General features: G+C 49.0%; 1 protein-coding gene across 2 annotated transcripts; it reads left to right on the top strand.

Moving 5' to 3' along the window:
- The first annotated feature begins 224 nt into the window (after window positions 1-224).
- LOC119251359 (butyrophilin subfamily 1 member A1-like) lies at window positions 225-19,722 on the top strand. Of its 2 annotated transcripts, XM_054698671.1 has the most exons (12): window positions 225-266; window positions 697-732; window positions 943-1,192; window positions 2,816-3,091; window positions 4,258-4,355; window positions 7,804-8,151; window positions 10,869-11,150; window positions 11,269-11,403; window positions 11,496-11,522; window positions 12,483-12,509; window positions 16,930-16,956; window positions 17,331-19,722. In XM_054698671.1, the coding sequence occupies exons 5-12, from the start codon at window positions 4,268-4,270 to the stop codon at window positions 17,852-17,854; spliced, it is 1,458 nt and encodes a 485-aa protein (XP_054554646.1). In that variant the 5' UTR covers window positions 225-266; window positions 697-732; window positions 943-1,192; window positions 2,816-3,091; window positions 4,258-4,267; the 3' UTR covers window positions 17,855-19,722. The 2 variants fall into 2 exon arrangements, with proteins under 2 accessions (XP_054554646.1, XP_037374569.2); XM_037518672.2 differs by lacking the exons at window positions 225-266; window positions 697-732; window positions 943-1,192; window positions 2,816-3,091 and having other exon boundaries at window positions 4,219-4,355.
- The last annotated feature ends 1,493 nt before the right edge of the window (window positions 19,723-21,215 follow it).

Here is a 21,215-nt window from a genome sequence, read left to right as displayed (position 1 = left end):
CCCATCAATAGTTGTATTTTAAAATTACAACTTATTTTATATTTACCACTGTTTCTAGCTTCCTCATGTATTTTCCTGAAACTATTTCCAAAGTACTTGACACCATGAAAAGATTACAGGTATTATAACTTGGTTGAACAGGAAAGTAAATTATTAACCCACCAGCACCAGGACAATTTATATTTGAACAAGACAGAACAAAGAACAGTGTGTGTTGACAGAGCAGCAGGAACAGGCCCTGAGGAGCTGGAGAGGCAGTGAGGGGGGTGAGTGTCCTTCCTGCAGGGTGTCCAGTGTCCCCCAGGGTTGTCCAGGGACACCTGCCCTGTGCTCTGTCCCTCCTTCTCTCCCCTCCCCACAGGGGCCCAAGGGCAGCATTCAGGTGAGGTGAGGTGAGGTTTCTGGGTGTGTACTCCTGGGGCAGTTGGAGGTTCCCTTCCTACTCCCCTCCCCCTGAGGGGTGTGGAGCTGGGAGCTGGCTGAGCTGAGAGCAGGGGTGGGGGTGGGGCACATCCTGCAGCCTCAGCCCCTCCCCCAGGAAGGTCCTGGATTATGTCACTACACCCGTCTGCAGGTGTGAGAATCAGGGGCCACAGACACCAACTGTGCAGTCCAGCTCCTGGCACCTACTAGGTGCTCAGTGAAATTTGGTTTTCTTCCTTCTGTGTCTTCATCAAATTCTCCTAATGTCTCTAGGCCAAGAGGTATCCCCGAGAGACGTCTCCTCTGCAGGTATGTGGTGGCAGATGGGGTAAACACAGTGGAGAGTATTTTCCTTTTTCTTCAGTTTTTTCCAGATAAAGATGGATTTTCCCAATATTCCTGAGTCTAAGGGGAGATTGTCACAAAGGAAACTTTAATGATAACAACCTGGGATGTATTAGGTATTTCTAGAACTCCTGGGTTGTACCAGCATTTTAATATCTCATAGTTGACTTCCAGGCAGAAATCATGGATTTGGATTTCAGAGATAAAAGAACACTCCTTGCTCCATGAAGACAGACACAGGACTCCCTGGTGGAGCAAGGGGTTAAGTTGCAACATTATGAAGATACCCCTGCAGCCACTTCAGCAGAAGTTCCATGCCCGGCTAGGGAGCTGACCCACATGGTGCAGCAGACCTCTCCTGTCTCACCTGCTGCTCCCCTCAGCAGTGTATTTCAGTCAGTCTGCCTGCTCTGCTCTGTCTCTGGTGAGTCCTCTCACCCCCACAACCCTGCATCTCTGACCTATACCTTTGCTCTTGTATGCATAAGTAAATAAAATAAAACCTAAAAAAAAAAAAAAAAGAAAGTAAAAACAGATATAGCCGGACCCTTAGGACAGGGAGAGTGAGCCCTGGCAGGACAGTGGTGAGGGCCACACTCTCAGGAGTCTCTGCCTGGTGACCCTGAGCCCTGGGCAGGCCTGGGAGGCAGACACAGGTGCTGACCTCACTGTTTCCAAGTGAGTGAGATGTGATTAGTGACTCAGTTATGTTCAGGAGGAGCCGATGGACAGCAGCAGCGTCTCCTCTGCAGACGAGCTCAGCTGAGGCTGGTGAGGCCCCTCCTTGCTGGACTCACAGGGACTCCTCCAGGGATCCCACATTGTTCCCCAGATGAAAAGTGTCAGGGCTGTGGTCAAAAACAGGCCTCCTGTCCCCAAATAGCATGTTCAAGGGGGATGGAGAGGTTTGGGGTGGCCCCTAGGAGCAGGTCACTTCAGGTGAGGCCTAAAAGTTGAGGGGTTTGGGGAGCAGAGGCAGCAGGAACATCAGGGACTGTGAGGAGGACTGAGGCTGGGAGAGCTCCCTGAATTGGAGGAGTCACCTGAGCCAGAGGGGGCTCCTGGGAGAGCAATGGGAGCAATGGAAGAGTCAGAGAGGGAGAGGGAGCCCTGGGAGCCCCTCCTTTAAGCAGAGGGATCCCCTGAAGGGATGAGACAGGGAGCTGACATGAGCTGACTGGAGAGGGTCATGGTCTTGGAAGGAAATGGGCTGGGGGGGGTGAGGCTTGGGGTGGGGTGACCCTTGGGCCAGGTGAGAAATGAGAGTGATGTGGAATAATTGCTGGTCATGGACATGCACTGAACATTTGGGTGCATGGTAAGTAGGCTGGGTGGGGAGTGGACTGTGAAGATGACCCTGGAGTCTCTGGCAGAGATAACTGGGGGGACACAGGTGCCCTTCACTGAGAAGGGGAACCACAGGAAGTGAGGGGGGAGGGATGCCCAGGCCCCATGGTTTCCTTGGAGACATAGAATTGGGCCTTCCTGGTGACCCGTGTCCTGGAGGGACAGGGTCTGGTCACTGTGACCAGGTCTCGGGTGACATTAACATCTGAACAAGCCACAGGCCCCGTCCATGCAGTGTGGGCAGGACCAGGTCCTGGCAGCTCCTGGTGCCCAGTGCTGACTCCTGGTGTCCAGGGTGTGGGAGGTCCTGTGTCATCTGCTGTGAGGAGAAGAAAACAAGTCTCCTGGGGGCTCCTCACAGGCTCTGCCAAGTGGGGTGACAGCTGACCTGGGGTCAATGGGGTGGCACAGACTGAGCCCTTCATGGGGCTCAGAGTCAGTCCTGACTGGGCCCCACACTCACCCTTAGTTCTGGGTCTGGGATCCAAGCAGCCTGGAGCACAGTGGGTGTTCACAGTGGGTGCTGGGTGGGCACCTCCCCTGTCCCTGCAGGGGTTTCGGGGTGCCTGTCCCTCCCCTCTTCTGACCCATCTGATATGCTGCTTCCTTCCTGAAATAGGAAGGAAGTTCTCTCTCGGGTGCACTGTGTAGAGGGCAGGGTGGAGGCTGCTGGGGTTGCATTTCAAGCTTTCACTTTCAGATCCTGTAGGAGCCAGAGAAGGGTGATAGAGTTTTTATGAGAAAATTTGGAGGATCCCAGGGATCCCACCCATGGTGAAACACCCCTCAACGAGCGCCGAATTCTGCCTGTCTACTCTCTTGAGAACCATCTTCTCTGAGCCATGAGGCCCCTTGGGACCTAGCAGGGCTCCTGAGCAGCTAACAGCAGGTGCTAACACTGTAAGAAGATTTGGGGAAGCACTGAAACGTCTCAAGTTCGACGGAACGCCCTAGAAGCCCCGCCATTTCAAAGCAGGTATGTCAGTTTTGAAGACATGTTTCTTTTAAGAAAAGAAAGTGGGGAGCCGCTGACTGTAAGGAGGGCCTGAGAAGGTGGTGGGGCTTGGGTGTGACTGGAGATGGCACAAGAAATGGTGCAGGTCTGAGAGCTCCCAGCACAACCTCTTTGAAGATTGTACTTCATTTATATTAATAATGTGTCTGTAACATCCTGGGGCAGGACCCTGTTCTAGAATTTTAGGTAGTGACTCTCCAAATATAATTCATGTAATTCTCATTCCAACCTTGATTGGGAGAGGCTGATACTTTCCCATTTTCCTGTGGGGAAAGTGAGGCAGGAAGGTTAAGAGACTTGATGAAGATGGTCACACAGAGAGTGGCTGAGTCTAGAGTCAGCCCCAGAATCTGCCCTTCCAGGACCATGACCTACCTCCCCCCAACCCCAGAGGTGTGTGGTTTGAGGGTGTTTTCTCTGAGCAGGACTCATTTCCTTTCTCTGCTGCTCTGTCTCACTGGGTCCCTCACCATGAGGCAGAAATCCCCACAGAGTTAGAGAAAAGAGGAAGAGGCCCTAGTGGGGATCTGACCCAGTTCCTGTTGTGTTTGGGGAAGGACCTTGTCTTTGTCCCTGGCAGGTCAGGGCTGGGGAGGGACACAACTTCAGGTGAGCTGGAAAAGCAGACAGAGCAGGACAGGGGCCTGTGAGGGGACCCTGACTCCTTGGGGACAGTGTCGTGTGTCCTGAGGCTTCTCAGGGTCACCTGGTCACACTGAGGGGGACAGGACCACAAGCAGGCACTGGCCTGTCCTTCATGGGGGCTTGGGTTTGGGTGTGATGATGGGAAAGCAGAGAGGGCAGTTTGCACTCTGGGCCCTGTTGCTGGGAATGGAGGGGCCCGGTGCTCTGAGCAGTGAGTCTGGGGTGTGGGTTCCACACTGTATGAAGGGAAGGGAGGATGTTTTTCACCAATAAAAGTCATGGTCTCTAGCAGCACAGAGGCTCAGAATCTCCAAGAGGAGCCAGGTCTGTCCTCCTTGATCTCAGGGCCTAAAGAGTCACCAGGAAGGCCCTGCTCCTGCTGGTGGGGGTCCCTTGGGCTCTGCGCGCCGCTGAGCCCAGACCTTCTGGCTGCCCTGCTCCTCTGTGTGGGCCTGGCTGCCTCCTGCCCTGTCTCTCCCCAGCCCTGAGGAGATGGTGCCCTGCTCCTGCCCCAGCTCTGTGCTCTGCCTCCTCCCCTCCCTGCTGCTCCTCCTCCAGCTGCCCCCTGGGGGGTCCCAAGGTGAGTGTGTCCCTCCCTGTCCTGTGTCTCCCTTTGGTGGGTGGGGCCCAGGGGCACTGGGAGCACCTCCTTCAGGAATTTCTTTTGTTCATTTGTCTTAGCATAATATCTTCAAGTTCCATCCATTTTGTTTTAAATGACATGATTTTACTTATTCAAAAAAAAAGTATCTGTGATCCCCCCTGGTGGTGCAAAGGGTTAAGTCTCACCATTATCAAGCTATCACCAGCCACTGCAGTAGGAGTTTGATCCCTGGCCAGGGAGCTGATCCACATCTTGTAGCAGACTCTCCTGTCTTGCTAGCTGCTCCCCTCAACAGTCTATTTCTGTTAATCTGCCTGTTCTGCTCCCCACTCTGTCTCTGGTGAATCCCCTCATCCTCCCACCCACCCCCATACTCTGGCCTACACCCCAGCTCTTATATGCATACATAAATAAAAATAAATCTTTTAAAAATCTGAGTACTATTTCATAAAATGTGTGTATATATGTCATGTTACTCTATTTCTTTGAATGAATCTCTGTTCCTGTCTCTCTTCAAATTGTGGAGTATCCATTATGCTTATGTAGCCTTTCCTCATAGATTGGTTAGTTCTTACAGTTTTTCTTCATTTTTCTCTTTTTTCTTCTATTTTGGTTATTGTTCATTATTACAGTCAGGTCACTGATTTGATCTTTCATTTGGTCTATTCTGCTCCAATAGCTTCTCCAGGAGTGAGTAGCTTCTCTGCTAATCTTTTCACAGCCCCCATCTCTGTGATTTTAATTTAAGGATTCAATTTGGTATTTTTTTACTCATTTTATTTTCCAAGTCATTCATTTATTGTTCTGAATTTTGTTTTTCTTTTTGATTCATTTTTCTGTGTTTTCTCCATTTCTTTGACTTTCTTTATTATGGCAATTTGAACTCTACTTGATAGTAAGATATGATCTTCTATGTCTTTGTAGTTATGTATTGCAGAGTTCGTCTTGTCTTGAGATCTCACGTTCTGGGGCTTATTTTGCTGCTTTAATTTTCTATTTTTGAAAAAAAATACATCTGTAGTGGTAACTTAGAGAGTTGAACTACTTGTAACTTTACATCAGGTGACCCTGTTGTGTTTTTAGATTTGTAACTTATATAGGACTAGAGACCTGATGTTGAGATGCTGAGTCAGAGACTGTGGGGCCTGCAGTTATCCAGCCTCTGGTGTGGGTGCTCTGGCTGGGGCATGAGAGCTCATGTTTGTGTTACCCTGATACCCGCCTCTCTCAGTCCAGCCCTGAGATGCTGCCCTGTGCACACTATCCCTGATCTTCAGGAAGGCGGGGCCAGTCCTGAGGGGTCGTGGGGGTGCATCCAGCTCTGTGCCTTGTTTCTTCATTGGGATCTTGTTAGCTGGGAGTGCCCAGTCGGAGCTCTGATCCTCCTCACTGTCAGCTCTCCCTGCCCAGGGTCACGTGCCTGGTTGAGTGACACACCACAGTGTGTGCTGCAGTCTCCCGCACCCTGACCACAGCCTCTAGGTGCCTACCTCTAGTCAGTGAAACATGACTCTCCTCTGTGTCCCTTTTGGTGCTGTCTGCCTGGTGACTGCTGTATGTGAGTGTCCCATTTTGTCGCAAGCCGGGTGTTCTCTGGGTGCCCTGTCTACTCATTCACATTGATGATCCCCTGTGCAATGAAACAGATTTCCTCAGACACCTTCTTAATCCCACAAGAACTCTTTGGAAATTCACATTCTTTTTCACATCCCAATCTGCTGCATCAGACCTAGGGTAGGGTCCCTGCATTTTACAGTTAACAGCCCTCTTGGAGGTTCTGATGCTGAAGGTGAGAACCATGGAGTTAGAGTATTTTATGGAAGGTCCTGATATCGGGCACACTAGTGAATGAGTGAGCATCCTTGACATTATTTCTGGACCACAAGTTGTGTGGAAGATCTTTCCCAGATTCAGAATTTTCACTGTTAATCCTTTGTGTCAGTTAACAAGCTGGGAGGGCAGGGAGAGGGGCAGCCCAGACCCCCAAAACTGCCTGCTCTAAATAGGTTTTGCCATCCGCTGCATCAACACAAAACATATGAAAACTTTAATGGGAGGAAACTTTAATATAATTAGGAAACAATACAGAAAAAACAAAGAACATAGTTTCTAAATCAATCAAGCACCCAAAGGTAACTGTCCCCTCATGGGTAAAAGTCCACCCAAATGGGATTGGCCCAAAGCAAGGCCCCAAAGCCTGCCACAAATCTAAAGCATCTTCCAGTGGGGACCCACAGAAAAGGGTCAGAAACAACCAGATAAGTCTGGAAGGAAAAGCGCAAAATCAAATTCAAGGCAAATACCGCCATTGTCACCTCCCCACGGGTCTCTCACCCCCATCTCTGTCACCCAGTCCACGACCAAAAGGCAAGCGCAGTTTCTTCACGTGTCTCTCGGCTCCATGCGCCTCCTCCAGGTCTCCTTCTGGCTCCATCCTGCTTCCTTCCTTCCTCAGTCTCCTCTGCAGCTTCTCTCCCTGCTCAGCTCCCCCCTCCTTTTTTGGGTGGGGTAGGGAACCTGGAACCTCCCCCTTTCCTGGGGACACCCTGTTACAATCCCCTCTTATAATTTCTATTCCACCATATCTATGGTGGTGGCACAGATCTCAGGGTGCAGTCTTAGGAGACAGTCTTTTTTGTTTTTGTTTTTATTTATTTATTTATTTTTGGCTTGGACTGCTGAACTGTTTTTCCAGGAATGGAGGACTTTTGCTTTCCACAATGGACAATACCTGGAGAGACTGGTTTTCTTTCACACTGGAAACCTGAAAATGTTCATCTGACACTGTATTCCAGCATCCATATATTTGCTCCTAATCACCATGGAAATGGCAGAAAGTGAAAGGGGGGAATTGATAGGGGGAAAGGATGTCCTCAGCAAACTCCATACAGGCTTTGTGGACTCCACCCTCATGACACTGGGAACCATAAATCCCATGATCACCAAGGGAAGGTTGCCAGGACCTGAGGGCAGGGTTAAGCAACTAAGCTCTGGGTTTGGGTATTTAACTGGCCATGTGGCTGGGGGTCGCCCTTTTGGCCACAAGGCATGATAGGTTTTTGCCAGCTTGTCGGGGTCATTGGGATTCCAGGTCAGTGGAATGGGGAGGATGCATTTACGAAGTTATCTCTCTCTTTTTCTCCCTGAGTTACTCATTTCCCCAGTTCCCCTTCCCTTGTAAATAAAACTTTTATCAACTTTTTGTGTATGTCTGCAGTTTAGCATTCATAAGTTCCCTTTAAAGCACGTGGGTGATGACCCACAGTTTGGAAATCCCATTTTATATTTGGGTTTACCCTGTAATTAGCTGTCTGCTCATCAGACACCTTCCCTCAGCCTGCCCGGGCCTCCCCCAGTGATGGTGTGTGTTCCCCGATATGACTGTGTCTCTCAGCCTTTCTAACTCCCATGTCTGTGTTCACAGAGAGGTTCCGTGTGCTTGGCCCTCCAGACCCCATTGTGGCAGAGCTGGGCGAGGATGCCACACTGCCCTGCTCCCTGGATCCAGTCATGAGTGCAGAGAACATGGAGTTGAGGTGGCTCCGGACCAATAATTTGGAGTCAGTGTTCACCTATCTAAACCGACAGGAGTGGAATGAGGGGCTTATGGCCCAGTATGCAGGGCGGACCTCGCTGGTGGGGGGATTCCTCAGTGTGGGGCAGGCTGCTGTGCGCATCCACAAAGTCCAGGCTGCTGACAACGGGCTATACACCTGTTTCTTCAGCAACGGAGTCTTCAGTGGGCGAACCACCTTGGAGCTGCAGGTGGCAGGTTGGTGACATGTTAAATATCTCAGAGTCCTGGAGTTTTGGAATTGGGGAGAAAATAAGGGCAATGGAATTTAGTTTTTCATTTCATTTATGAGTAAGCAAAGGCTTATTCATTCATGTTTTATGAAATGTAAATATACAGGGGACCTACTACATGTCTGGCCCTGGTCTAAACTCTTGGATACAAAAGCAAATCTAACAAAGTTCTTCACTCTGTGAGTTTATATTTGTAGTGGAAGATAGAGCAATTGTAATAAATAACCAGGGCATAAATGACATTTTGAAGTGAGAAGTGATGAGGAGCAGGGGAGAGGGGTCAGCGATGTGGGGCTGGGGCTGAGGGGAGGTTGCAATAACTAATGGTAGCTCAGGCTGGTGCCATGGGAGCAAAGACTCCAGGGAAGTGGGAATGCAGCTGAGTAGATATCTGATGTGTGGGTGTTCCTTCTCCCTAGTTTTATAGACAAGATGATTACTATGTATCATTTGTGATGTGAGGCATACAGCATAAAGACAAATTTATATATATAGTGAATTTATGGCCACAATAGGTTAAATCACATCTGTCTGCTATTATACGTTTAATAAAAACAAGAAAAAGAAGCAAGAAAAGGAAAATATCCTCACTGTGAAAAAAAATTCTTTGGAGTTTGTCCTTTAACAACTTCCCTACACATCACACAGCAATGTTGGCTACAGGCATGTTGTACATTACAGGGAAGGGAATTTCTACTTGGAGGCACAGCCAGTGTGAATGACCTGGGGGGAGCGTGTGTTTGGTGTGTGATCTGCTCACATGGAGTCCTCATGGCTGGTGGGAGAGAGTGAGGATCAGGGTGTTGTGAGACGACAATACTCTCATAAAATATGTTGTGAGTACATAGCAGAGAGGTCAAGGGTGGCTGATGAATGCTCCCAAAGGTCATCATATAAACCTCCATATGATGTAGATATTTGAGCTGGGATGTCATTTTATCTAACAGGATCTATAAAGCCCCTCAGAGCAGATGCAAAAAGGACGATGGAGTCCACAGAGTCTGGTGATTGTGGACAACAGCTGTTAGATTCTTTAGTTTGAGGTGCTGGGCCTTGGGGGCACAGATTTAAAAGTGTGAGCACTGCAGAGAGAAGAGGCTGGGGAGGAGTCACAGATGAGGAGTCCTGGTGCACATGTTGTGGTGTTTGCATGTGGAGCTGTTGGAGATTTTCAGCACAGCAACACTTAGCATGATGACTCTGGCAGCAGTGGGAAGGACAAGGGCTGGGACAATATCTGGACTTGTGGATGCAGTTACGGGGTGGAGAGGGGGCTGGTTCACACAGTGGCGGTGGATGCACAGGAGGTGCCGAAGGTGAGGTTTGGAAATAACCCAATTGAATGAGGAGAATTGGGTCACAGAATTGAAAGTGGAAGAAGGGATTGCAGAGGCTTTCGAGGCTTTGTAGAGTTTAGTATTTAATGTCAGGAGCATTAATAATGTGTATCAGTTGCTGGTCACCATAGTGCTGCTGTGTAACAAAGAACCACAGAAAAAATCTCTCAGTGACCTGTAGAAACGGACTTGTATTCACATGAGCTGTGGGGACTTCAGCTAACCTGGCATGGGCTTGATTACTCTCCACTGAACTTACTCCTACATTATTTGGTCAGATGAAAATGTCACCACGTGGACCTTGGCTGGGCTTGTTACATGAATGGTCACTGGCTCCTGGCTGAGGGAGGAGCTTCAGGGGAAAGGCTGGTGATAGGCCCTACTCCACCTGAACTACAATGTCCTTCCATGGAGATGGCAGAGGGAAGACCCATGGGGCCAGCACTTTAAACCTCTGCTCAGTCACATGAGCTGATCTCTCATTAGACACATGAAATCGCATGACTGATCCCAGAGTCAGAGTGTGAGTAAAATGTACATGACAGAGTGTGAGCCTGATATGAAAAAGGGTGAAGAATTAGGGAAATTTTTATTACTAATTTACCTCAGATGAGACAACAGCATGAGTTCAGAGGCAGAATTTTGGTTGTGAAGAGCATGTGAGGAATCCTGGCACCTGTAACCCATAGGGATGGGGCTATCATGGAGGGAGTTAGGGAGGCTGGTGAGGTGATATCTGGAAGTGATGTGTGAGGAGACACAGGAGCTGAGGGAGAAGAAGCCCTGGGAGAGGGTGTGATATAAGACGGGGCTTTAAGGACTGGACCCTGGGACTGTGCTGCCTTCAAGGAGCAGGTGCAGGGAGGAAAGTCAGGAAAGGGGCTCAGCAGGGGGCCAAGTCACAACAAGCCACCCGCAGAGGGAAGTGACCAGTCCAAGATGGAGGTGGTTTGAAGGTCATGTCAGGAGTGTCCTGAATGAAAGGAGACTGGGTGAGACAACCTTGGAGATTGGGATTGATAAATGGGAGCCTTTGTTAAATCACCCAGAACAGAATGGACTAGAAGGAGAAGCTGCACTCTGGAGGCTGAAATGTTGGTGAGAAATGAGAAAACAGCTTTTGTGAATTATAAGGTGTACTCTTCTAACAAGAAAATAATTCTACAAAGATTTGAACATGTTTATATATTTATTAAAACAATAGGTAGAAAGGTAGAGATGAATATGTCAGGTCATCATCTTGGTCCAGATCTCCCCCAGACCCCCAGAGTGCACCTTGACAGCCTCCCTTGGAGGTGTGTGCAGGTGGGTCCTGCCCCACCTGGCTCTCATCTTCCCTCTGCAGGTGTGGGCTCTGCCCCCCAAATGCACATCGCGGGGCCAGAGGAGGACGGGGTGCGTGTGGTGTGCACAGCCTCAGGCTGGTTCCCGGAGCCCCAGATGCAGTGGAGACACCCCCATGGGGAGCAGTTCCAGAACTTCTCCAAGGTCCAGGCCCAGGACACTGAGGGGCTTTTCAGCGTGGAGGCTTCTCTGGTGGTGAGAGACAGCTCTGTGGGGAGCGTGACCTGCTCCATCCTCAACCCCGTCCTGGGCCAGGAGAAGGCCATGGCCATGGTCATCCCAGGTCAGTGCTGCTTGCCCACTCCATGCTTCCTGCAGTATCAGATGGGGGTCCAGCACCCGTAGTTGTGCTGGGCTGGGCTGTGTCCTGATGGGTTCTCTGTGGGGTTCTCTGACTGCAGAGCCCTTCTTTCCCCGGGCCTCTCCCTGGAAGCCGGCTTTCCTGGTGAGCCTGACCTTGTTGCTGCTCCTGCTCCTGGGGGCTGCCTGCTACACCTGGAGAGAACATTCCACACAGGTTCTCCAGGAAGCTCTAGGTAAGCTCTGCTCTCCCTCCTGAACTCTCTGTGTCCCCTTTATTGGTGACATTCTGATTCTTAGCTCACCTGTTTCCTGTGTTGTCTTTCAGACCAGAGGAAGGCAGCTTACCTGGCTGGTGAGTGATGCTCCAGGTGTCCTGGGTCCCTGTCTCCTGTGCTCAGGGGTTCCTCCCCTTGGCTGTCTAAGCACAGACATGTGGCCCCTTCCCTGGGGTGGAAGTGGGAGGTGGTAGGAGGCAGGACCCTGCCCCATGGCCTCTCCAGATCTGGGTGCTGCTTTTCCCCCATTCTTGGGATCCTGGTGGGGTGGTGACCCTTGGAGTCTCCTGTGTCCTAGTCTCATTCCAGCCCTGACTTTCCCCATTGTGCTGGCTTTCAGTTCTCAATGTATCTCATTTTGTTCAGCACCTAGAAGGCAATCAGCTGCTCTGAGATTTTATAAGTAAATGGACTCTTCAAGTTTAGTGTGACCTCCTCCTGCCCTCTCTCCAAAAACTACCCCAAGGAGTCTCTGTTCTCTCTACTCCTGAAGATGCTTATCAGTGGTGCTGGGAGAGGACAGGGTGAACTTGCATGGGAGAGAGAGGGGGAATTTCCCTCTCCCAGAGAGTTTTCATCACTAGAAATACTGCATTTGGAGCTGGTGTGATGTCCATGTTGTGTTTTTATTTCATCTTCCCATTAATTTCCAAGAAATACTGAATGTAATAATTATGGAATAATACGTACGTTAAAAAATATCTTCCCATATACTGTTTTTGATCCTGTGTAGCAACAGTGACTAGCAGGTGAAGCAGGAGCTTTGAAGGCTGTGGGGCCCAGAGCTGCTCAGTGATTTGCCTAAAGTCCCACAGCAGCAGCAGGCAGGGTTGGGTCAGTCTGTCTTGCAGGCTCCTGACCTGAGCCAGGGGTTTTCCCACATCCCCCTGCAATCGCACAGGGCAGGAGGTCATGACCTCTCAGCCTCTCCCCTCCACTCCCTAGAGAGTCTCACCAGCAGAATGGGGGAGCCCAGAGCCCTTAGATCACAAGAGCAGCTGGTTGTGCTGAGGTCTCACCTGTGTGTTCCCTTTCAGCCTGGAGGAAAGCCCAGCTGTATGCAGGTGAGTGACCCCGAGGGTCTTGGGACCCCTTCCCAGCATCCCTTCTGCCCCTTCTCTATCAGGGACCCCACCAGGAAGGACCTGGGCTCCCTGGTCTTCCTTCACTCTGAAGCCTCCATCTGAGAACTGCAGGGCACCCTCTGACCCCTTGTCACCTGGTCCTTTCTTGTGGGTGAGGACAGTGGGGGTCAGTGTGAGGAGAGGCTACAGCAGATACAAGTGTGTGCTTCATGATTTGCTGATCTCTGGAAAATTCCAGACATCCTACTTCCTGCTTCAGAGTCAGGTCTTGCTAAGGGGTTCTGGGTTATGGATCCTTCTGGATCCCAAATCCCAGTCCTATTTTTGATGTAGTTTTTGCTTCCTGTTTCCTCTTGATTCTCTGTCTTCTCATGCATGCTCTGATTCATGTCCAAGCTGGATTTTCCTTCTAATCCTTGTGAGCACTGAGGAATAGTTGTTTAGGGAAGGTGTTCTGAATCTGGGTCAGAGCTTCTGGGGTGTTTATGATTCTTGGGCAGGGGCCTGTGAAGGTTCTGAAATTACTATAAGATCTAGTTTGTGTGTTTGTGTACTTTAGGTGTCTTTATAACAAGATAAACAATGCATGGTTTTCAGAACCATCATCTTTTCAAGGAGAATTCTGTCTGACAGTCTCATGGTTGCTATTATTTAGGTTTTTTTTTTTTTTTTTTTTTTAAGAGGCAACTAAGTAGACTGGAAAAGAACAAACCTAAAAAGGTTATAATCCATTTCCAAGGAATTGGGGAGAAATTTGAAAGAAACGTCTGGATGGATATACAGAGGGGAAGGAAGGAGAGGGGTGTGTGGGAGAAGAGCCTTTAAGAGGTTTTGGGAACAGTCACCAATTTGAATTTGTTATTTGCAGACACTGTGAAAGGCTTGGAAATGAACTACAGTGGGTCTTTTGAAGTACTTTAGATAAAGTTACACTTTAAAAACCATTATTGAGGTGACCATCTAATTGCAGTGTCTTTCACATGATCCACCCCAGGGCCTCCAGAGCAGGGTCTGCATAGGGTACTTCAGGGAAGGTCAGTGATGCTGGTGAGGGGAGATCTGAGCCTCCTGAGCCTGAGTCACATACTCTTTCCCTGCTCAGGAGTTTGTTTATGGTCTTGGACACAGACCCTGAGCCATAGAGAGGAGTCTGTAGGGGAGGGTCTTGGGACCAGGAGTGTGAGGACCCTCCTGAGAGTCTCCCTGATTCTCCTGGAGGCTCATTTCTATACAGTGAGGATCACAGAGTCATCTTTACCATCATTCCAGCCTCTGCTGAGTTCCTGTCTCATGCATTTTAATATAAACTTTCCTGTGGCATGCAAAAAAGATGTGTTTGAATGAAACACATTAAAACACCAGAATCAACATTTTGATATTGACAGAATCACAGATGGTTACATGTGTGATCTTGTATTATTTGTAAAATTTAACAAAAATTTTTCAGCTAAAGTTTTGCTACAAAAATTAACTGACAAGCGCAGTCAGTGCATACATAGTACTGGGCACGCTGTGTCTCGCATTAAATGCCACTTTGATTTTCACTTTTTGTTCCTGCTGCTCCTTTTCCTGTTCTCCTCCACGCCCTTTTTTTTATTGTTGTATGAAGGAGTGTGGTGTAGAGCATTAGAGCTGCGTGTCAACTAATGTCTCAGCAAAAACAAGTAAATTTATAATCTCCATTTTTTACAAAGAGGTCACATATATGCCACCCAATCATAGCATGTGATCTTGTTTCTTTTCTTTTTTTTTTTTAAGATTTATTTATTTATGCATACAAGAGCTGAGGTACAGGCCAGAGATGCTGGGGGGTGAGAGGATTTGCCAGAGACAGAGTGGGAAACAGAACAGGCAGTTTGACTGAAATACACTGCTGAGGGGAGCAGTGGGCAAGACAGGAGAGGTCTGTTGCACCATGTGGGTAGCTCCCTGGCTGGGGATCGAACTCTTGTTGCAGAGGCTGCAGATTGCTTCATAGTGAGGTGCTTAAACCCTTGTGCCACCAGGGAGGCCCTGATCTTGTTTCTTATCAAGATCTTGTGATCTTGTTTCTTATCTGATCCTTTTCTTAGAAAAGGATCAGAAATAACCAGACAAGTCTGGGAGGAAAAGAGCAAAATCAAAATCAAGATGAAAAGTGCCATTGTCATAAGTCTCACCCATATCTGTGTCACCCAGTCCACGACCAAAAGGGAAGTGCAGCTTTTTCATGTGTCTCTCCACTCCATGTGCCTCCTCCAGGTCCCTTTGGCTCCATCCTGATTCCTTCCTTCACAGTCTCCTCTGCAGCTTCTTCTACCTGTTCAGCTCCACCCTCCCGTGGGTGGGGCAGGAAACCTGGAATCTCCCTTTTTCCTGGGGACCACCCTGTTACACTCTGAGTGAACTTGTGCAGGTGTGGCTGGTGTCACACATTTATACACCATGTGTGCAAGAAGATGTTCCTTATTCCTATAGATGTGGATCCTGGATTCTCCTCTCTTCCCCTCTCTCCTTACACGGTTGGGAAACTCAGGCTCTCCCCTGATGGCCTCAGAGTCTTGCTGTGTCTGATCTGAGTGTTGGGGAATGACCTGCTTCCTCCTTCCCAGGCAGGTGTGGGGTGGGTGATGTCAGGCCTGTTCTCCCCTTTCAGTCATTTCAGGGGTCTCTGGTCTATGAACCTGTGTGGTACATGCTGAGGGGACAGGGCACATCCCATGTGGTCATTAGGTCTCGTGGGTGACCCTCTCTCTCCAGCAGAGTAAGGGTCTGGGGTCTGTCTCTGGTCAGCAAATTGATAAAACTTCTAGCTCCTTCCTCCTGTCCCACATCCTTGTCCTCCTCTCCTCACCTGTCCTTCCCTTCCTACTCTCCAGGGCCTTCTCTCTCCCTCTTTCTACCCCCCAGAGCAGGTGACACTCCTGGGACCTCATCTCATGGGGGAGCCCACTCATGGGGTCTTGATGCTCCCTCGAGACCCTCCCTTGCCAGGCCCTGCTCTCCTGACTGGGCCCCCACATGGGGCATCAGAGCTCTAGCTGCTGCTGACACACATCACCACACCCTGAGCAGCGTCACCCACACAGTTTATCATCTCACACGCCTACAGGACAGACACCTGAGACCTTGTCCTGGGACTAACTCCAGGGTCTGGCAGCTCCTTCCTTCCAGGAGCCCCTTCCTCTCCCAGGATCTAGGGCCCACTACATTGACCAGGGACTCCCATCCTCTGTCTACACAGCGTGCCCTACAGCCTCTTTATGGCCCTACTGTCGTCACCATGTGACTGTCTCTGAGCACAGGTGCAGGGTCATGGCTGTTAAGGCTCATGTGATTGGTTCCCCCTGATGGTCCTCAGTAACATCCCTGTTTCCAGGTCCTGTCTCTGTCCCACCTGCAGATTTCCCTTTCTCCTGTCAAGGACACACACTTACAGGTTCATGGGATGAGGACATGGACACCTTCGAAGTCATTATTCTGCTTATACAGAGAGGTTTTACTTTGAAGCTTCCATTTTTCTGGGCTCTTCTTAAAGGAAACAGTTATGTCAATCCAATGTGTTTGTGTTCTTCTCTGTGTGCAGGGATGGTTTTGTCTCCACCACACATGAAAATGTGGAGTGATGTCACTAGTGTTTGATCTTCCCAGTGTGTCCATGTCCCTACTCTACATGTCTCTCTCCCCCTAGAACCCTCTCCACCTGCTCCTCAGTGGGCAGGGCCCTCTGCTGAGTGTCCTTGAGTCTCCTCACTCATGTCACAGTCAGCCCCACCTGCAGCTCAGCCACGTTGTGTCATTCTCTTTCTCTCTGCCTGTCTCTCTCCCCTTGTTTGACAAGCAGATTTATTTTCAATCAGAGGAAAAAGCTCTGCCCACCAGCCCCCATATCTCCAGGCTTCCACAGGTCTTTGCTGCCCCAGGAGGCAGGAGCAACGGGCTGCATACAGGCCTGGGCTGGTTGTAGCTCTAAGCCCCGTGGCTCAGAGAGAAGCGGCACATCCAGGCTGTTAGTTCTTCACAAGCACACACAGTCCTGGGCGTTTCATCTCCATAGAACCTGTTCAAGAAAACCTAGTTTCCAGGATGGGCCTGTGGCTGGTGACTTAAAAAGTATAAGTTAATGGTCGTATCTGGGTAAAGACCTTTCTGTTCAGTTGGTGTTCAGCCTCTCATCCCTGAATGTTAAGCTTTATGTCTTAATCATGGGAAATTTGCAGCATAACAACTGTGTGTGTGTGTGTGTGTGTGTGTGCGCGTGCACACGCATGTGTATGAATCTAAAAGTTAAATGCATCCACTAAAGGTTTCTGAATATTTCCCTCTGTGAACTCTGTGTCACTCTCTTGTAGAAAACTAGGCGTGGGTCCTGATGTGTGAGTATCTAGAGTCCCTTACGTGATATGTGTGTCTCTTGCAGATTGGCAGAAGGAGAAGTTCCAGGCCTGTGAGTGACTGTTTTCTCTGGGGCTGTTCAGCTTCTGGCCTTTCCTTCTGTTCTCTGTGTGGGCAAAGACTCTGCACCCTCCATGGTGGGTGGAGGGTGGTTGCAGCTGTGACGTCATACAGCTGGGGTTGGGGTGACTGTTCATGGGTGCTGAAGGGGCTCCTTAGTCCTTGGGGTCTAGATGGGTCCCCAGGGGTCCTGTGACATTTGAGCCCCAGTATTCTTGTGGTTCCTTCTCTTGCTTGGGGGCTGTGGACTGGGGTCAACAGGCTCTCATTTCAGGGAACATATCCCTCTCCCCATAAAGCTGAGTATCTAGGGTGAGATGTGTGCCCTTATGATGTCAGGCTGCCATATGGGTTCTCTCTCTGCAGGGCCTGTCACTCTGGATCCACGTTCTTGCCACCGCAGAATTGTCCTCTCTCATGACAAGAAGAGTCTGACTTTTCTTCAGGATGGAATGGAAGGATTATACAGTGTTTTGGGTCTTGAGGGCATCACATCAGGGCGCTGTTACTGGGAGGTAGAGGTCACGGATGTAGACAGAATTGAGTGGGGGTTGGGGGTCAGGAGGAAAGATGAGAAAACAAGATGCAACTTTCCGTCCCCCCTGGATGGGTTTTGGGTTTTTGCCCAGTTTGAAGGTAATTCGCAAGCCCTTACTGACCCTCCTACTCCACTATCCCTTAGGCATGTTCCCCACAGGGTGAGGGTTTTCCTAGACTATGATCACGGGGACGTCTCCTTCTATGACATGACTGATGGCTCCCACATCTTCTCCTTCCCTCCCGAGTCCTTCTCCGGGCCCCTCTTTCCATACTTTGTCTGTTATACAGGAGCCGTGTCCATGACCCTCTGCCCCCTGAGGCTGGGCCCCAGAAGCCCTCTGTGCCCATGAACAAACTTCCTTCTCTAGGGGAGCCTGTGAATCCCCCAGGGGAGGGGATCCCCTCAGGCTTTGGTGTGAATGGGGCTGCCCCAGGGCCTGAAGCCCCCCTCCTCCCCTGCACCCCTGAGACCATGTCCCCATGAAGCCCCTCCCTGCCCAGCCCTGCCCTGGGCTCTTCTTGGGGCTGCAGGTTCCCTGTGGACAAACCTGTGAGTGAGTCCTGGATGCTGGAGTCTCGTCCTCCTGCTCTGGGTGCAGATTCCTGGGCCGTGGCTGTGAGGTCAGGTCAGGCCTTGTGCTGAGACATAATTTTGAACTTGTTTAAGGGTAGAATGAATATTTCCATGGGAAATCATTTTTTATCTGGTAAAGAAAATATTTACAAGGGATTTTATGTTGTTAGGACAGGAAAGGGAATGAGCTCTGAATGATTCTCCTACATTAATTGGAGTTTACTTTATCCAACTTGTATGGGGAGCCATGCTACCCATGTCATCTGACAAAGGTCCGGGCATGGGGCAGATTCCTCAAAAGTCAGGAATCTCATTAGCTGATTCCTGTTAGATTCTCCCCATTTGTTTAGGGCTAGTTTCTACCATTGCTAAAATAAACATTTAAAAGTAAAACTGCAAATGCTGTTTGATCAATTACTGAATAACCAATTTGATGGCAAGTGGCTCTGCGTGATACAAATATTACATTTTTTATAAAATTAGTAATTCTCTGCCAAAAGGCAGTAATTCAACATTTGGCCTTACATTAAAAACTGAAAAAAACTTCTGGGAACAAAAGGCTGTGAACATCTTTTGGCCAAGTGTTTAATATGGATATGTAGTCTTTTGAAGGGGTAATTGGAGAAGGAAATTCTCTTACTTTAAAGTTAAAGATAGCAGTTGGGTGGCAGATGCAAGCCATGCTCCAAGTATAAGAAAATTCCTGATAAGCCAGGAGATGCCACAGCCGGCTCCTGCTAAATTCTTCCTGTTTATTTAGGGCTATTTCCCCTGGAGGTGACAATTGGTATGGTTGCTGTTCGAGTATGCATTCAAGAATAAGTCAACAGCAATTTTGTGACTAGTTGAGCTAGTAACCATGGCAGCACAAATAATGCACTCGGAAATAGTAGATGTTACAACTATTGATGTGTCACATATTAACCATTCTGAGAACCAAAAGCTATAACCATCAGCAATCTTACAGAGAAAAGGAGTTTTCCTTTGATCTTAAAGTTAGATTCGGAAACTAGGCTGACTAGATAAGTAGAGGAGTAATAGGTAGAAAGCCCTTTTGTTAGATTAGGAGAATTCTTCCTTTAATTGACAGCTGGGGACTAGGGAAGAGTCAGTGTGGCTTGCCTGGCATTAAAGCCCTCCAGGCCCTTTGTTCCTTAAGGATCAATATTAAAACAATATACTATTGATGATGATTTCTATATAAAAGTCTTCTGTTTTTTGCTTTAATTATTTGGTTATATGTTAATCTAAACTTTATAGGTCAGTTAGAAAATATCCCTTTGTCTCCCTTCCCCCAGGTAACTTCCTGCCCTTTGTTTCCCCTAGCCCTTAGTTAATTGTTCACTAAGGCAAACATAGAAATGTTAATTGCAGTCACATAAGCTTTCTGCTAGTAATAAAATGACTGGTTGTTTAAGGTAAATGACTACTCTAAGAGCATTTTGTTTAGCAAATGTGCCTTCTTTAAATCAAAAGATAATAAATGCCACAACCTCAGCAGGAGGGCAAATAAACCCTTGGCAGTTCTGGAGAAAGATGTGATTGTTATCTTCCTGCCCTAATGCATATGCTTATGCACTCTCGCAGTTTGCTTGAAATGCATAAATAAAGGGCTGCTGAGACCCTCAGCAGGACTATGCCTGTACCCTGATCTAGTGTCCTGGTCTCCTCAATTTCCCCTCCCCATCCTTCAGGAACCCCTGACACCCAGGCTGCTGCAGCTGACTCACAAAACAGAGAGACACCCCACTGGTTGGGAAAAAATCTTTGTCTCCCTGTGCTCACCGTCCCTGAGCTTCAGGAGGGCGGGGCCAGTCCTGAGAGGGTAGTGGGGCATATGCAGCTCTATGTCTTGTTTCTTCACTGGGAACCTTGTTAGCTGGGTGCCCCAGTCAGAGAAGTGAGTCCCTCACTGTCAGCTCTCCCTGCCCAGGGTCACTTGCCTGGTGGAGTGACAGCCCCACAGTGTGTACTGCAGCCTCCCCACCATGACCACAGCCTCCAGGTGTCTCTCTCTGCCTAACTCTTGGTCAGTGAAGCATGACTCTCCCCTGTGGCCCTTTTGGTGCTGTCTGCCTGGTGACTGCTGTATGAGAGTGTCCCTTTTTGTCCCAAGCCTGGTGTTCTCTGGGAGCCCTGTGCGTTCATTCATATTGATGACCCCCTGTGCAATGAAAAGAATTTCCTCAGACACCTTCTTAGTCCCCCAAGAACTCTTTTGAAATGCACATTCTTGGGTACATCCCAATTGGCTGCATCAGGCCTGGGGTAGGGTCCCTGCATTTTACAGTTACAAGCCCTCCTGGTGATTGTGAAGCTGAAGGTGAGAACCATGGAGTTAGAGTTTTTATGGAAGTTCCTGCTATCGGGTACACTAGTGAATGAGGGAGCATCCTTGACATTATTTCTGGACCACAGGTTGTGGTTGGAAGATCTTTTCCAGGATTCAGAATTGTCACTGTTAATCCTTCATGTCAGCTGTCTGCTCATCAGACACCTTCCCTCAGCTTGCCTGGGCCTCCCCCAGTGATGGTGTGTGTTCCCTGATATGACTGTGTCTCTCAGCCTTTCTACGTCCCGAGTCTGTGTTCACAGATAGGTTCCGTGTGATTGGCCCCCCAGACCCCATTGTGGCAGAGCTGGGCAAAGACGCCACAGTGCCCTGCTCCCTGTTTCCAGTCATGAGTGCAGAGAACATGGAGGTGAGGTGGTTCCAGTCCAATATCTTGGAGTCAGTGTTCACCTATCAAGACCGACAGGAGTGGCATGAGGAGCTGATGGCCCAGTACGCAGGGCGGACCTCGCTGGTGGGGAATTCCTCAGTGTGGGGAAGGCTGCTGTGCGCATCCACAAGGTCCAGGCTGCTGACAATGGGCTGTACACCTGCTTATTCAGCAATGGAGTCTTCCGTGGGCAAGCCAGCTTGGCGCTGCAGGTGGCAGGTTGGTGACATGTTAAATATCTCAGAGTCCTGGAGTTTTGGAGTTGGGGGCGGAAATAAGGCAATGGAATTTAGTTTTTCATTTCATTTGTGAGTAAAAGAAGGCTTATTAATTTATGTTTTATAAAATGTAAATATACAGGGAACCTACTACATGTCTGGCCCTGTTCTAAACTCTTGGATACAAAAGCAAATC

Source organism: Talpa occidentalis, unplaced genomic scaffold (genome assembly GCF_014898055.3).
Source record: "Talpa occidentalis isolate TD23 unplaced genomic scaffold, MPIMG_talOcc4v2.1 talOcc4.2, whole genome shotgun sequence".
Classification (NCBI taxonomy): Eukaryota; Metazoa; Chordata; class Mammalia; order Eulipotyphla; family Talpidae; genus Talpa; species Talpa occidentalis.
Note: the sequence above shows the minus strand (reverse complement) of the source record. Positions and strands in the feature narration are given on the sequence as shown.